At 37.9% G+C, this 16,787-nt stretch overlaps 1 protein-coding gene across 6 annotated transcripts in view; it reads left to right on the top strand.

Annotated features, from left to right (window-relative positions):
• Window positions 1-16,787, top strand: part of lama2 (laminin, alpha 2) — a 197,738-nt gene that overhangs the window by 107,681 nt on the left and 73,270 nt on the right. For all 6 annotated transcript variants that reach the window (XM_040125505.1, XM_040125503.1, XM_040125507.1 and 3 more), the window contains exons 22-26: window positions 979-1,085; window positions 2,882-3,062; window positions 8,163-8,299; window positions 13,285-13,416; window positions 14,206-14,310. In XM_040125505.1, coding sequence (XP_039981439.1) covers window positions 979-1,085; window positions 2,882-3,062; window positions 8,163-8,299; window positions 13,285-13,416; window positions 14,206-14,310 — 662 coding nt within the window. The remainder of the gene's footprint in view (window positions 1-978; window positions 1,086-2,881; window positions 3,063-8,162; window positions 8,300-13,284; window positions 13,417-14,205; window positions 14,311-16,787) is intronic.

Genomic DNA, 16,787 nt, shown 5'->3' with positions numbered 1-16,787 from the left:
GCCTTAAGTTGTAGTACATTTCACTGTTTGAAAAATTAAAACTTCCCTCTCTTACCCAAAGATCATGTATTTATACATCAGTGAAATGTTCTCTCTTCAGACCTAAATGTTTTGTTCTCGGTGTTGAGTTGAGGTGGGAAGGAGGTTCACTAATTGTTGGCTACTTTTTCTGAATGGAGAGCTCACAAGGTATACTTTTTTCTTCCGTTCCAGAATCAACCACTGCTTCCTCCCTTGTGTTGTGCACTCTTTATCTTTGTACTTTAGGGGCCACAAACAGACCCAAATAGATTTCCCTCCCAGACAAAAGTTATGTATTTATGCATCAGTGAACTGTTCAGACCTAAATGTCTTGTCAGTGTTCTGGTTGAATTGGAAGTGGTAAAGAGGTTCACTCATTGTTTGGGATTGCAGCTTTTTCTGAAGTGAAGGCTCAAAAGATGCTTTTTGTTTTTTCCTGTGACTTGATTTAACTTTTTTTCAGTATGAACAGAAATGAATTTGTGCTGATATTTGTCCAGATTTCTGCGTCAGATTTTAATCAGAACAAACACGGCAAATCTACGTTCTCAAATGAATGAAAAAGTGTTTTTCTCTGCTGTAGCCTTGCTTTGTCATTTAGGCTCATACTTGCTCATAGTAGTTTTTATATACAAAACATAATCTGGCAAACCTAAGTCAGCCCCCTAAACTGAAGAATCTATTTTTCCACTAGAAGGTTTTCTCTAAAGTGTGGTGAACAGGATATTAAAGTGCTTATTTACAGCTAATCCTGAAGAAGACTTTAAGCAGGAGCCGAGCTCTTATGCAGCCCACTGTAGCGTGAAGTAAACACACTCACCAACTTATGTTATTGTTAAACCAATATGTGTTATTATAGTTTGTTCTCATATTGAAATTTAGCATTTAGGAAATAATAATTCATGTAAAATTTGGTCTCTCCTCTCCTCTCCTCTCCTCTCTTCTCCTCTCCTGCAGCCTGTCAATGCCATACTAATGGCTCGGTATATGAGGTGTGCAATAAGGAGACTGGACAGTGCCAGTGCAAAGAAAATGTGGTTGGAAGACAGTGTGGTGAGTGCATGGTAAGTATTTTGAGAGATGCCAGTAATCTCTACTGATTATTGCCAATATGTGTTGACACCATTCCTGTTTAGAATTTTTATTCATTTATTTTGCAGTATACTGTACCAATTAGTTGTAATCTTGCAATATCATATGGTTTTGAATGTTCAAACCCCAAACACAGCTATTTTGACTATGCTCTTAATTGTATTACACTTTGTTATTCATTACTTTACATCAAATGTAATTAACCAACAATGTGGTGGGTACCTGGTAGGTCAAAAGCTTATTTATGTTCCTTAAAATTGTAATTCACCACTAGTGCTTGCTGGTGCACTATAAATGAGGTAATATGACGAATTAAGGGCCTCTAAGTCCTTGTAACTCAATCAATACCCTAAAGGAATCAATCTGCTATGTATATTTTAAAGTACCGCTGTTAAGTTTTTATTATTTCAGCTATAAGCAGACCGTAACTGGTAAAGTCTGCAGGACAACCGGGTTTCAGTATTAAATCAATACGTCATACAAAATGGTACTGTTGTTTAAAATGTAACTGATATTGCTGGTTGGATAAAGGCTATCCATAGTCTACTGCTTTCTCTTTTCTGGTGTAAGTTTTTGGTTCTCTACTCTATAATCGTAATAATAATACAATTATTACAATGATGAAGAATAGTGTTAAATAATTATTTTTATTACTTTTTTCACCTCTTGTAATTTCAGTTTGTTGTTTATATTTGTCCTGCTCACTCATTCTCATTGGTCCCCTGTCACTCGCTCCACCCATCTGCGTTGTGATTGGTCCAGCCTAACTGCTGGTGGGATGCTGAGCGTCAGGAGTGTGCTCCCTGTCGCTGCGGCCCTCACGGCTCTATTTCTCAGCGCTGTGATGTTGAGGGGCGCTGCATCTGTCGCCCTGGCTTTGTGGGCCGACGCTGTGACCTGCGGCGCCAAGGTTACGGGAGGCGAGAGACGCGGCGGCCAGTAGAGCGCATTCCTATGGAAACTGTGCAGCAGAGATGGGTGGGGCCACCCCGCACAGGGGGTTGTCCCAGGGGGGCGTACAGGCCTAAGACAGGGGTAACACACACTGCATGTGGATTACAGTGGTGTGTTTTAAGTAGCATGGGTGTGTCTCTGTTTACTTGGTTGCAAAAATTTTATAGATGCAGAGACATGCATTGCCAAAGGAAAATAGCTTTTAAGTATTTGTTCTTGTGGAAGTCATGATTTTTGGGCCTGGATTTTTAAAATATTGCATGGAAGGGGAGGTGTGTGTATGTTTTGGTTTGTAAAGGTTTCACTAGCATGGCTGGTTCTGTGCTTTTCTGTGAAATACGTTTCTGCGCATCATAGGGGGAATCATACACATAATGAGCGGTCCTGAACACATTTTAGTACCATTGTGCCAATGAGGCACCATAAAAAAAATGTCACCTCTTAAAGTAACTCAAAATGTTTGTTGTTCCTGAATTGTGTGTTGTAAATGACATTATTGTCAGGAAAATCATGATATCATACCAGCATGCATGGCATGCATGAATTTTTCTTAGCAACAAGGAGGCATTTTGGGACTGTCAGACAGCTTTCAAAGGACTAATGCAGTTTTCAGTTTGCTTCTAAACTGATGGCAAAAGCAACTAAAAAAGTTCAGTAATTTCAGTTTATATAGTCTTGGGAAATGAGTCTTGCATCTCATGTTGTGACTTGCTTGTTTTCAAGTTGTTTGAGTGTATCTCCAACTCACCTTAACTTTACTATCTGTTCTTAGCTCAATTCATAACTGCCCTTGTCTTTAATTGTGTGTTTCCAGCCTCGGACCCATGGCATCGCCACAGGTGGACAGTGCGTCCCATGTCACTGTAATTCATTTGGTTCCAAGTCGTTTGACTGTGATGAAACTGGTCAGTGTCGGTGTCAGCCAGGCGTCACCGGACCCAAATGTGACCGCTGCTCACGAGGATTCTTCAACTTCCAGGAGGGCGGCTGCACACGTAAGCATAGACAGTGGGATAGATTGGGTTTCTTTAATAAGTGGGCTAACTGTGTTCAGCCCACAGACAAAAGTATAGCTCTTTCCACTGGAAAGCCTGTACTTTTATCCTGTACTACTGTAATTTGCAATGGCAGCCATCACAAAATGATGTCCTTATTAAGCTGTTGCTCAGTTCTTCCTCCCTTTAATTTAGAGTATACACAGACTGTCTGCAGAGTAATTCTGTTTCAAAAGCTATTATGTCTTTTCAAAAATGCATGTGCATCCCTTCACATCATTTCATAATTATTGCAAAGCAAAATCTTTTTTACCCACAAGCAGTACAAAGTTAGAATACTTGGAAAGAAAAAAAAAATGCTAAACATTGCAAAAAATGTTCTGAATTCCAACCTCTGGCTTCAGTTATCTGAATGCTGCTATGTATTTTAAAATACAGTACTTTGTCAGTGTGGGCACTTCCTTTGTTCTAGCTTCACAAAGGCATGATAATACAGTTTGCATCTATGGCTAAACATCAAAATTCCTATATTATAAAAATTAGACTTGCAGAAGTAATGAATTCCTCATGGGGTTATTGCCATCGACGACTGTCTATTTTTAACATTACACTGTGTATTATAAATAGTTGAGCAACTGTCCCCAGGGTCATGAAACATGCACCTTGGCAAAAGCTACAGCTACGTAAAACAAAACTCCCATCCATACATATAGATACATGATGGAAGGGACAAATGAAAGACAGAAGGAAGCATTGAAGATCAAATTAAAGAATTTAGACCCAACATCTTCAGTGGACAGTGGAAAGATGAAATGTTGCTTAGAGAAGCTAACTGCTGATTGATATGGATCTCTCTGAAAGTTGAACACAGAATAATAATGACATGACCATTAAATTATGGCGCTTTTTTTATGCATGTTGGCTGGTGAATAAGCACCATAACAGCTGATAATTATTATATCCAGAATGTTTAAGGAAGCGATTTTTTAAATGAATCAAATGTTGCTCATTTAATTTATAGATTTCTGTTTATTTACAATATATTAACCCTTTTTTCTATATTTCCCATCCTGTTATCATGATCAGTGCTATACATAGAACTATGAGTGTTTCAGCTAATTTTGTTTTCACAAATTTACTGAAAACTCTTGATCTTCCAGTAGCAATGATTCAGAGTTAAATCATTTGGAATTTAACACCAGTCACATTTCATTATTTACACCTCAAGTTAAAGGTTATACATGGCACATTACAAATGAAAAGTTGAATTCATGCCCAATAAAAAACACACCTTTTTGGGATGCAGCCAGAGACAGCGGATGCTGGAATGTGGCGTAACTTGTAGTGACTTTATTTCTGCAATTTACATAAAAAACCAAAGCAGCATTGGCTTCAGGAAGTATTTGGATCTTTTTCCTTTTTGCACACTGTGTTGTAGATTGAGTTGTAAATTGATAAAATTGCCTTTTTTCCCCATTACTCTACACTACACAATAAGCCATAACGACAAAGGGATTTTAGAAATGCAAAATAGAAAATTTTATTTAAAAATAAAATAAAGAAATCTCTCAATTACAGAAATATTCAGACCCTTAATTCAGTACTTTGTAGAAGCTGCTTTGGCAGCAATTACAGCTTCGAATCTTGTAGAGGGTTGTAGAGGATAAGTCTCTACAAGCTATAGCATTATAGCATTCTTCCCGGCAGATCCTCTCAAGCTCCATCAGATCCTCTCAAGTTCCCTCAGGGAAGTTTCCGTAAACTGCCATCTTCCGGTTTCTCCACAGATGTTCTATGTGGTTTAAGTCTGGGCTTTGGCTTGGTCACTCAATGACAATCAGATACTTGTCCCAAAGCCGTTCCAGCGTTGTCTTGGCTGTGTGTTTTGGGCCATTGTTGTGCTGAAAGATGAAACCGTTGCCCCGGTCTCAGATCACCTGCGCTCTGGAAAGGGTTTTCTTCAATGGACCTCTCTGTATTTGGCTGCATTCATGCTGCCCTCAGTTCTCACCAGTCTCCCTGTCCCTGCAGCTGAGAAGCCCCCCCTACAGCATCATGCTGCCACCACCATGCTTCACCATAGGGACGGTATTAGCCAGGCGATGAGCAGTGCCTGGTGTATATAGTGCATAGTGCATTGAGTTCTGCCCAAAGGGTTCAATTTTTGTCTCATCAAACCAGAGAATCTTTTTCCTCATGGTTGCAGAGTCCTTTAAATGTTTGGCAAACTCCAAGCGGGCTGTTATACGGCTTTTAGTCAAAGTGGTTTCCATGTAGCCCTTCTACCGTAAAGGCCTGATTGATGGAGTGCTGCTGAGATTGTGATCCTTCTAGCAGGTTCACCCATCTCTGCTGAAGACTTCTGAAACTTTTTTTTTTTTCCCATTATACAATTATTGAGGCCACTGTGCTCCTTGGAACACTCAAAGCTTTGGAAATGGTTTTATACCCTTGCCCTGATCTATGCCTTGCTACAATTTTATCACGGAGGTCTACAGAGAGTTCCTTGTATTTCATGACTTTTTGCTCTCGCATGCAGTCTCAAGAATAATTAAAGCAGACAGGAGGCACCTGACCACAATTTGGAGTGTCACAACAAAGGGTCTGAGAAGTTTTCTGAATAAGAGATTTCAGTTCTTCATTTTTAATACATTTGCAAAAATTTCTAAAAACACGTTTTCGTCGTTATGGATTACTGAGTAAAGAGTGGTGGGCAAAAATGGCAATTTTGTAAATTCAAATTTAAGTGTGTGGAAAAAAAGGGGTCAGAATACTTTCTGAAGACACTGTATGCACACTTTCTAGCCCCCCAGCATGTCTTCTCTGCTGCTGAAAACTACTAGGTCTTTAATAGCACCTGCAATGAACAATACTGACCAAAAAACTCTTCTTTCTATTACTGCTGCCTCAAAACTTCCTTAACCTACTCAAAGGCACCAACTGGTGGTGGAAGCTGCGCAGCACATTCACCAAGATCATTGCAGTATGACGTACTAAACTATGAACACTGCAGCCCTGTATAACATTTTACAACAGTACATTTGAAATATAGACATTGCCTGCATACAAAAAAATAAGAATGCAATCTGTCGCCTGAAAGAACTTTAATTATACAAAAGAGAAAACTTGTGAGGTCCCTTATAAATAATACCAAACAGTTAACGGTAGGAAATTATAGATGGTAAATATAAAACATAGTAAACATAAACAACCCCAGAACTACCAATTTACTTCTCACTCTTGGTCAATTCACTACACTCAGTCTGGTAAATTAGTTAGTCTGGTATGAGCGGGAGCGTATTGTGGCTTATGTTAAATAAGTTTAACTGACAGAAAGTTTGCTGGCATAAGGACACTTGTGTACTTGTGCAATGTACCCTTATTTTGTAGATGCCACTTTCGGCGACGGGGGCGGCTGTTTAGCATACGTTACATAAGCTCATTTTCACATACTACAACTTGCTCAGACTAATGCTAGCTTTTAATAGGTGGGTACTGCAGTCTACAAGTCAGATGTGGTTATCATTTCAGAGTAAGAGTTATTATTGCTAGCTGACATAAAATACAGTGAAACACAATATTAATCAGATGTATCAGTGGTGAACTGAAAAAAAAATGTACATGTGGAAGCAATAAACTGTTATTAGCTGTTTTTGTTGCAAGAGCTGAAATTTTTACTTACTGTAGCCTGAAGGTGTCTTATATCATGTCATTTTATCATTAAATGTCTATTCCTGGTAACATCTTTTTTTATAAGGAAATATGCCCTAAAAACCTGGCAACCTGGGCAACAGCTGCTGCAGACTTTATTTGTGATGCCCAAAATGAGGATTAAGCATTGATTCACCTTAAGTACCACTATGAATAGCTTTTCCCAAAAAGCTCCTCATGCAGTATATTATTGATGCCAACCACTATTGACAGCCAAGAAAAACGGTAACAAGTTAGCCAGAAAATCTGGTCATACAGCAGAAAGACTAGATAGTACTGGGAATTATTGCCTTTGTTTCATTTTAAGATCGATACCACAGTGCAGTGGTCAGGCTGCAGGAATAATATGCTGTCTTGTGTTTAATGTTCTAGGGAATTTACTGTAGTCAAGTCGAAATACAAATACGATTCAGACTGCGGACATGTGGTTTTCCAAAAAAAAAAAATGACAGAAAATTTCAGTGACTGGCAGACAAAAGATAACCTTCATTAGCAATTTACATGCCCTTCCAATAAATTTTTACAAAACTTCGCAGCAATAAAACAATTAAGATACCAACAAAATGATGAAAGTTCCCTGTAAAGATTGTTTCAGGTTTTATGAGCATTGACATTTCAATGCAACCAGAAAATGCAAGAAAATGAGTCATCTGCCATTGGCAACTGAGTTTTCTGGGGAATGATGGTGATGTAAATTAATTGGTATAGAATAAATTGAGATGAACAACATGGGGGGATTATGAGAGTTGGGGATTTTACTTTCTCACTATGAACAGCTAAATCTTTATGCAGTAACTCAAAAAGATATCCTTTCAAATTCCTATGAAACTGAAACTATTTTATTTGAATATATTATTGCATAAAGGCAAAGTCATATTTTTCAGGATGAACACAATATTCACCACAATCTTTTAATAAACAGTTAACATTTCATCTGCTACGTATACTTCCTTGGAAGGTAATATTGATAAAGACATTGTTTCTCTGTTTCACAAATTCACAACAGTCCAACCTGATACATGCTCTTACCAAAAGGTTTCACTCAGGTTTAAGTTTCCAACAAAAAGTCGCAAGCTCACTTCCCTGTTCTCAATCCCAGAGATGTTGTTTTTGTTCCAGTTTGGAATCCTTTAGCCAGCATACCATGCTGTGGGAAAGAAAGCTGTTTGTTGAGAACTAGAAGAACTAGAAGTTCTTTGTTGAGAACTTTTTTTTTCCTTTGAAAAGGAAAAAAAAGTTTACTTTTATTTTTTAGTTATTTTTGACAGGTAAAACACATTTGTCTTCAGAGATTATTCAAAACCATTTATAATGTACTTGCCCTCCTCTCCTCTACATACTTTGTGTAAAGTTCCCTTTAATTCCTTTCCTCTCCTCTCCCTCTTGCAGCCTGTCAGTGCAATCATGTGGGAAATAACTGTGATGCTAACACAGGACAATGTATCTGTCCTCCCAACACTATTGGTGAGAGGTGTGACCGCTGTGCTCCGAACCACTGGGGCCACGATATAACAACCGGATGCAAGGTAGGCTGAAATGGGATTAAAAAAGAGCTGTTATAAACATTTGTGTAATCTACTTGTGATGCCACATTTATAACATTAACAAACACACAGGAATGGCAGTGAAATTAGGCAATTGTAAGAAAGACATTAATGATTGGTTGACTTGCCATTTCAACAAAAACAATACCTGACTCTACCTTTCTGAGCAATTTTACTTAAATTTATTTGAACTCTTTCAGTTGTGATGAATAAATCCTTACTTTTCTTATATATTGCTGGTAGCAAAATACTCTACTCTATATATTAATCAACATAGATCATGTTTGTGCATACTCAGTGTATTGCCATAAATAATAAATTACCACAAGCACAGTTTTCTTATCATTTTAATCCCCAATAAGTACATAGTAAAGGTAAATATAATCAAAGGGAATCACACAGATTATTCCAGTTTTAGTCACAAAAAGACTTACACAGGTCTGATTGATCTAATTTGCCTTTTTCTGTTTCAGCTTGTTACCACAGTTTTTTTTCACTACCGTCTTTTCTGTTACCTCTCAAAGTCTTCTTCCGTAGTTCTCCCCTTTTGAGCTCCATTTCGCTTGCTCTTTTTTTCCTTCCTCCTTTCGTTTCTGTATGCTCTCCCCCTCTTTCTCCCCATACTCTTTTCCCTAAACTATCACAATGCTTGTTTACTTTGTTCAAAAGCAGTTTTTCTGCACTGAAGGTATCTCACCAAAGAGCAGCGAGGCAGCATTAACCATAAACTATTAGAAGTAACAATAGAATATTAGCAATTAGAGGCTTGAACATGAAAGTTCTGTAAGTACAGATTGATCTATGAGAGTACATCAGGACAAAAAAGAGGGACGCAGCAGATCTTAGTGGTACTAAACAAACATAAAAAGGAACCAAAATCAGAAGAACAAAGTGAAACACAGCAAAGCAGAAAGGTAAAACATAGACCAGAACAGTCAGTAAGGTACAACAAAAAGAAATAACAAGCTGGAACCAAACCAAACACATACACAGCAAATTCTTGAGTGTGAAACATTTCATTTATTAAAGAATATATGTATATACTGTAGAAGGTGCTGAACAGTTGCCCCAAAGCCATATGAGCTCCATGAATGAGTAAACATCAATATCTGCACTCAGTAACAGCGGAAAAACTGATGTTGTTCTTTGTCAAGAGTTCAAAATCAGCTCTATGTGTGAACACTTTGATCAGTATTTGTATAAGGCTACCCCATCAGAGGTAATTTAACACTGAAGGTGATCCTTCCACAATTGTTCTCTTTCAGCTTCTCGGTTTAAGATTATGATTGTTTTTTTGCAGCATTTGCCTCACAGCAAATAGGCAAAACATCTATTTTTATAGTGTTTTTACCTTTGAGACGTTTCTCTATTTTAATACCATTCAGTGTTGTTTGGTCAGCTATAGTGCTCAGTAAGAACACTATGTAACAACAGTGCTTTGGTGTTGAAAGGTTTACTTTTTAGGCTGAAGTATTAATATTAATATCAAATAATAGTTGAAGTACCAAAAGTTAAAAAAAATAAATAAAAAAGTAACTATGCAAAATGGTCAATTGAATAATAATATACAGTATATTATATTAGTGAATCATAATTATCATTGCATCAATGTGTAAGCATCGCTTTAATTTGGTAGATGGTAAAGGTGGGACTAATTTTTTTTGATGATTATATTTTGTATTGATAATCTGAATCTGCAAAGTAACTGTAGTAACTACAGCTGTGAATTAGAATGATTGGAGCAAGAAGTAATGTAAGAAGAAACGTTTGCTGTGAAATGTAGTGGGATAGAAATATAAAGTAACATAAAATGGAATTAAAGTGCAAGATTCCTATCCCAAATCTGGGAGAGGATTATAATCTTTTAGCAGACTCCTTGGCCTGAATGCATGGCTGACTTCTGCGTGCCTCACCCCTGCGATAAAGGATTTTTACAATTTCGGTCGTTTTAGAACTGTAAAGGCCGCTTTAAACCTGATGGGGTTTCATCCAAACATCACTTAATCCAGACTAGTCAGTGCCAACCCAAGTCATCCTCTTGGGATGCCATACCCAAACAAGAATGTGCGGATAAGTGCAAAGGACAGTGCACACAGGTAGACGGCCTGTACCCCCCCCCCCCACCTGACCCTCTGCTCCACATCACCCAAAGCAATCAGAGGATGTCTCTGTCCCAATCAGGGACCCAATGACCCCCCTTCCAACTCACCAATCACGGAGTTAATTAAAGCTGCCACGCTGAAGCTCAGCCAAATTGATAGACTATTAAACAGCATTAAACACCAATAACCACGGACATCATCACTTGGGTATCTACCAGAGCTGAGACGGACCCCATGCCGCTCCTCTAAACATACTGGTGATCTTAAGCAGCCAGTGGCACGGTCAAACACATCGTAGCCATCACAGGCCATCTGGTACCTGTCTCAGAAATCTTAAATTTGTCAGTGTTCAGCCACAACCATACTCCGTTCCTGTCACAGAATCCCTACAGTTGAAATTAGTTCCTTTTAATGTCAGATCATTGGCTAACAAATCGTTTTTGGTTAATGATCTGATAATTGAACAGAATTTGTGTTGTATGTTTTTTAGTTAAAACCTGGCTAAGCAGCACTACTGGTGAAGCAACACAGAGGCTTGTCCTCCAAACTATAAATTTTTAACAATCAGTCAGACAAAACAGGGAAGGAGGAGGGATTGCAGCCCTTTCTTTACACAATTTGTATGTAATGACCAGGGTGAATCTACATAATTTGAATATCTTGCACTTGAGGCAAGGCAGAATTATTAGTGCATTATTATTACCTTATGTCAGCCACCAAGATATTAATCATTATTTCTTAAGAAAATAGTGGTGAATCCCCCCCACCCCCAAGCACGCACTTAGGCACTCACGCACACACACACACACACACACACACACACACACACACACACACACACACACACACACACAATGACAGAAAGTATTGCTGCTGATGTAAACACAGATGACCTCAGCAAAACCCTGTGGGAAAACTCACCCGTATTACATTAACTGAACTTTGCAAGACTGTTACTGAGTGTAACTCCTCCACCTCATGTATTGACCCTGTACCTACATTAATTTTTAAGCAGGTGTTCAACAGTGTTTCAAGTCATGTCCTGAAGATTATATACATCTCTTCAATTTGGCATCTTCCCAGATGCCTTCGAAACAGCTGCTGTAAAACCTGCACTTAAGAAGCCCACCCTAGATGGTAATGCACTAACCAGCTATAGGCCGATATCCAACCTTCTTTTCATTAGATTACACTAGGAGGTGAAATAACATTAGATACTTGAAAAGATGGTTTCTGTGCAAATCAATTCCTTTCTTAAAGAAACCCATATCCCAGAGTACACTCTTACTAAAATAATCAGAGACCTAAGACTAAACTCTCATGAAAATAAGGTCTCATTTCTTGTCCCCTTAGACCTAAGCGCAGCGTTGGTTACGAATGACCATGAAATCCTAATCAATCGTCTTGAAAAGTCAGCTGGTTTTTTCTGACTTGTGTGTTTAACTGGTCCATACATCAAAGGGAGAAAGTTTTATATCAGTTTCGGAGATCTTGTCTGGTTTCTGGGAAACATGAATCCAATTTGATGTAGTACAAGAACAAGATTATTCTCACTATACATGCTGCCACTTGGTGACGTCATTAGAGAGCACAATGTATGTTTCCATAGTTACTTGGATGACACACAGCTGTAGATATCTGCTGATCCAAATGTTGTTGCAGCTATAAACCCCGTTACTACCTGTCATTTGGCAATAAATAAATGGATGAGGAATCATTTCTTGAAAACATAATTTTCCACCTTAGAAACATAGCTAAATAGAAAACATTTGTAAATCAGAAAGATGCTGAAAAACGGATTCAAGCCTTTATCTCAAGCAGACTTTATTACTGCACTTTTTACTGCCCGCCTGAGGAAAAAAAAACAAAAAACCCTGAGACTTCAGTCTGTTCAAAACTCTGCAGCTCGGCTATTAACCAGAACCAAGAGGAGAGAGCACATTAGTCAAGTTTTAGCTGCTCTGCACTGTCTTCCTGTAACATGTAGAATTGATTTTTAAGCTCGTCCTCCTTATATACAAAACCATTCATGGGCTAGGACAAAGCTACATTGCTAACTCCCTTGTTAACTATTTTCCTTCAAGAACACTGCAATCATCGGCTGCCGGTTTATTGGAGGTTCCCAGGAACAACCGAAAGAAAATCGAGGATGCAGCCTTTGTCAGTTACGCCTCAAAGCTATGAAACACACTAACTGTAGATATCAGGGAAGCCAGTGAGCTAAATATTTTTAAAAGAAAGCTCAAAACTTGCCGCTTCACTTTAGCCTTTAACTGCCTATGGCTCTCCAGATACAGGCCTTCTTTCTTGAACTTTTTGCATTTATTATTATTATTATTATTATTATTATTTAGTGGGTTTTATTTTCCATCTTGTGGAAGTGCATGTAATTTCTTTATTGTAAAACACTATGAGCTGCATGTCTTGTATGAAATGTGCTATACAAATAAAGTTTGTCATTATTATTATTATTTTTATTATTAATATTATTATTATTATTAAGCACTTAAAATGAATACTACCACTAAGTATAAAGCTTGAGTGAATTTAATCAGTTACTTTCCACCATTGCAACAGTCGTGCCTACATCGAAGTTCCCATGCTCAGTTCTTGGACTCAATTCTTCTGGTTCAGTTCTGTATTATGACCTTTGAACTTCAGACATGCAAACTCAACTTTTTAAGCTTATTTGACAAGATTCCCTTGTGCGTCTTCTCTTTAAGTGGACTGTTTTCTGCACTGATGAACCAAGACCAGATACTTGCAATGCACTTGACAAGAAAATGTATCTCTGTGAGCTTGTAATGTCTTATTCAGTTTTTTTTATATTATTTTGTCTTTGTGCTTGTGCACGTGTGTATGTAGGAGTGTGGCTGCAGTGTGATCGGCTCAGTGACCCAGCAGTGTAACGTGAACACGGGCTGCTGCTTATGTCGGGACTCCTTCAGAGGAGAGAAATGCAATGAATGTCAAATTGGATACAGAGACTTTCCTCAGGTAAATGATCCATGCTAACATTGCCAATATTTCTATGACTATCATAAAGTGTACTTTTGTTTTTATTGAGATGAACTTTTCAGTGCAGCTTCAGATTGTATTTCTTCGACAGTGGTACCACACATAAAATATGCTGGCAGGCACTGGCTACAAGTGTAATTCAACTACACATGAGAGTGGAAAAACACATGATTTATCCATGATACTAATGGCCAACAGTTTTAAAAAGATTTTTAAGAAACAGTTTAACTTAAAATGACACGAGTCATCTTCTACCCACCGTATTAGACAAAACCTAATTAAATTTTACATTTCTGCCGATTTTTCAACTTCATATACACTAAGTGTTATAAGTTTGAAGGCTTCAAAAAGGGCACGTATATAATCACAGTCAAACATATTTTATATTTGCTTCATTGTGTAGCTGTATTCAAGGTAGAGGAATCATGAATAGATTTTCATGAATAGCATGGCAACCAAATAAGAATAACGTAATGTTCCTTTCGGTGAGTCAGGGTTTGGAAAAAAAAGCTTCACTTTTTCGAACTCTGTCACCTCAGTCAAATGGTAAAATAACTGGCCGTATCTGTGTTTGGTGTTGGTCTGAACTTCAGTGATGTTTCAACTGACATGGGAGTGAGAAGGTAATGGCAACATTTTCATTTTGGAGTGAAGTTTAATGGTTTAGTGAAGCATAGAGCTAGGACACACACTGGTAGCTCCTCTCTGAGCCTGTTATGTGGTTGATAACAGAAGCTTAGCGTCGTCTGCATCCACATTTTTTCACAGTGCACCCAGTGCGAGTGTAACGTCTCGGGATCGGACAGCCAGACCTGTGACCTGGAGAGAGGAGTGTGTGCCTGCGCTGATCGAACAGGAAAATGTAGCTGCAAGGTACAGCATTCACTCATGAACAACCTACACTTTTACTTGTAATGGTCACCTACCCAGATGATAAAGACAATTTTTTTGCCTTTTTTTTTTGTACTTTTCTGGCAAGATACTCAGTAGTTTCATATTTATGTATGAAGATGTTTATGCACCTGTCCCCACCTGACGGTGACGATGAGGAGATTTTGCTTCCAAATTTCAAAACAGAAAACCATGGTGGTGGATTTCTCCAAAAACCACATCGTGCTTTGAATAAACTTAACACAAGAAATATGCGATGTAGCTGAAAAATCATAGCTGATTTGATATTTATAACAGCCTATTGGTCTTTGTTTGTAAGACTAATTCAGTTTACCCATCCAATGACAACAACAATACAATGACCACTGACATTCTGCCTGCCAACAGTACAGTACTTTTCAGAATGTCAACTTTAAGTCTGAGTCATTGAGTGTGTGTGAGAGAAACCTGGAAAAAAACAGCCATATTTATTATTTTGAATCATTTATTATCATCTACCAGGAGATGATAGTTTAGATTTTAAATGTCAGTGCAGATTTAAAACCTGCTGCACATGGTTTCTCTGTCGTTTCTGTGTGTGTTCAGTCTGTGCCTGTTTGTGTTTTGTAGTATATGTGTGCATGTGTGTTAGTGTGTAATTATTCCAGGCAAATGTTAGAGAACTAAGTACGACAGGCGTCTCGGTGTGACAGGGTCCATATGCTGGCACAAACAAAAAGCACACTCACACACGCAAAAAGTTTGATAGATGTGTAAATTCATATACAAATACAGTAGACAGTTTTTTCTTTTGTGTTGTCTAGAAATAAGTAAGTTTAATGCGGGTAAGTGTTTGGATGAGATGTCATCTTCTCTCTTCTGCCTTGTTTTTGACAGTCTGTCATCATGCATGCAGACACACTATAAATCCACTTAACTATAAATACACTTAAATTTGTATACAAAACAGACAAGAAAATGACTTAAAAGGAATACTAGTACCATATTTGTATAGGTGTGAATATAATAATAATCCCTGTTTTTCTGTCAGTACTGTAGTTTGAGATTCAGTGGCATCCCAATCCTGTTCAGTAATCTTCAAACACAAGAACACATGACAAGAAAACCTTTTGTAAAGTTGCAGTTTTAAGTGTCAGCCACTGTAGTGGTTTCATATTGCACAGCAGAAAATCATTTCATATTAATATTATTTAACCTTGTACAGTCCTTTTGATACCTTAATCGAAAAAAATTACACTAGGAGGTGAAATAACTTGACTTTGACTTGATTAGTAGTGCAAATAGACCCAACATGATTTCCTTAATCCTACTTGAGGGATTTTCAGTACTTCAAAATACAGTATGATTAAGATTTCCATTCTTTTTTTGTTCGAAGCATGTAAAATTGCTTTTTTGATATCAGACTGCATGATTTTACAACTAACCTTTTAAATTATAGGCATCTCCCAGTCAAATGTGTTGAAATTATACCATTTATATTCTAATTCCAGAGTATACACTTCTACACTATCACACTACTACAAATAACACACACACACACACACACACACACACACACACACACACAAACATTCACAAATACACATACACACATTCATATATTCAATACATGGCATATGCAGACCGGAGACACCTTTCATCTCTGCTGTCACTTGCTGATCACATTATCCTACATAGACAGTGGCAAATGCTAAAACAAACTTTTGCATACGCACACACACACACACACACACACACAGATATATACAAACATAAATACACATCTGATTCATTGCCTGTAATGAGGCTTCAGATCACTGAGTGTCATCTTCACTCTGAGCAAGTAGGAGGTTGACTGCCTGTCACTCAAACAGTCATTCGCCACCTGGTACCTGTCGCTACACTGTTATTTCTGCTGTCTGTGATTTGTTATGCTGGTTACCTGTCTGTCTGCCTGTCTGCCTCCCTGCTTGTTTGTACCCCGCCTTCTGTGGACTTATGTGATGTACCTGCATTTTCTTGCAGCAGAAATCGAAATGCGGCCCCAGTGTTTTAGGACTATTAAGCATACAAGGATTGTATATATTGTCAAAACTTGTGCTGAAAGGTTGATCGACAACTTGATAATTAAATTAAATTATCAAGCAAAACTTATTAAATTCACCAATTCCAGCCTCTCAAACGATTTTCCACCTTTATCGATTTTTACATGATTGGAAATTGAATAACTTTGAGTTTTTGCTGGTTATTGGATAAAACACAGGATGTTAAAACTTTGTAATGCTGGGCATTTTTTTTTAGTATTTTGACATTTTCCAGACGTAAATCTCAAAATACTGAGATTTTGGTCTCTGCAGCCTTTGTAATAACACAATGACCTCCTTTTGACTTACAAAATGCTAATAATGTAGAGTGCTGTAGATGACTTTCTAGGTTCCTTCACCATACCTGCACTTTCTTCTGTTGTTCTTGGTCCTTAC

Source organism: Xiphias gladius, chromosome 4 (genome assembly GCF_016859285.1).
Source record: "Xiphias gladius isolate SHS-SW01 ecotype Sanya breed wild chromosome 4, ASM1685928v1, whole genome shotgun sequence".
In the NCBI taxonomy this organism is placed as follows: domain Eukaryota; kingdom Metazoa; phylum Chordata; class Actinopteri; order Istiophoriformes; family Xiphiidae; genus Xiphias; species Xiphias gladius.
This window is presented reverse-complemented; position numbering and strand designations above follow the sequence as displayed.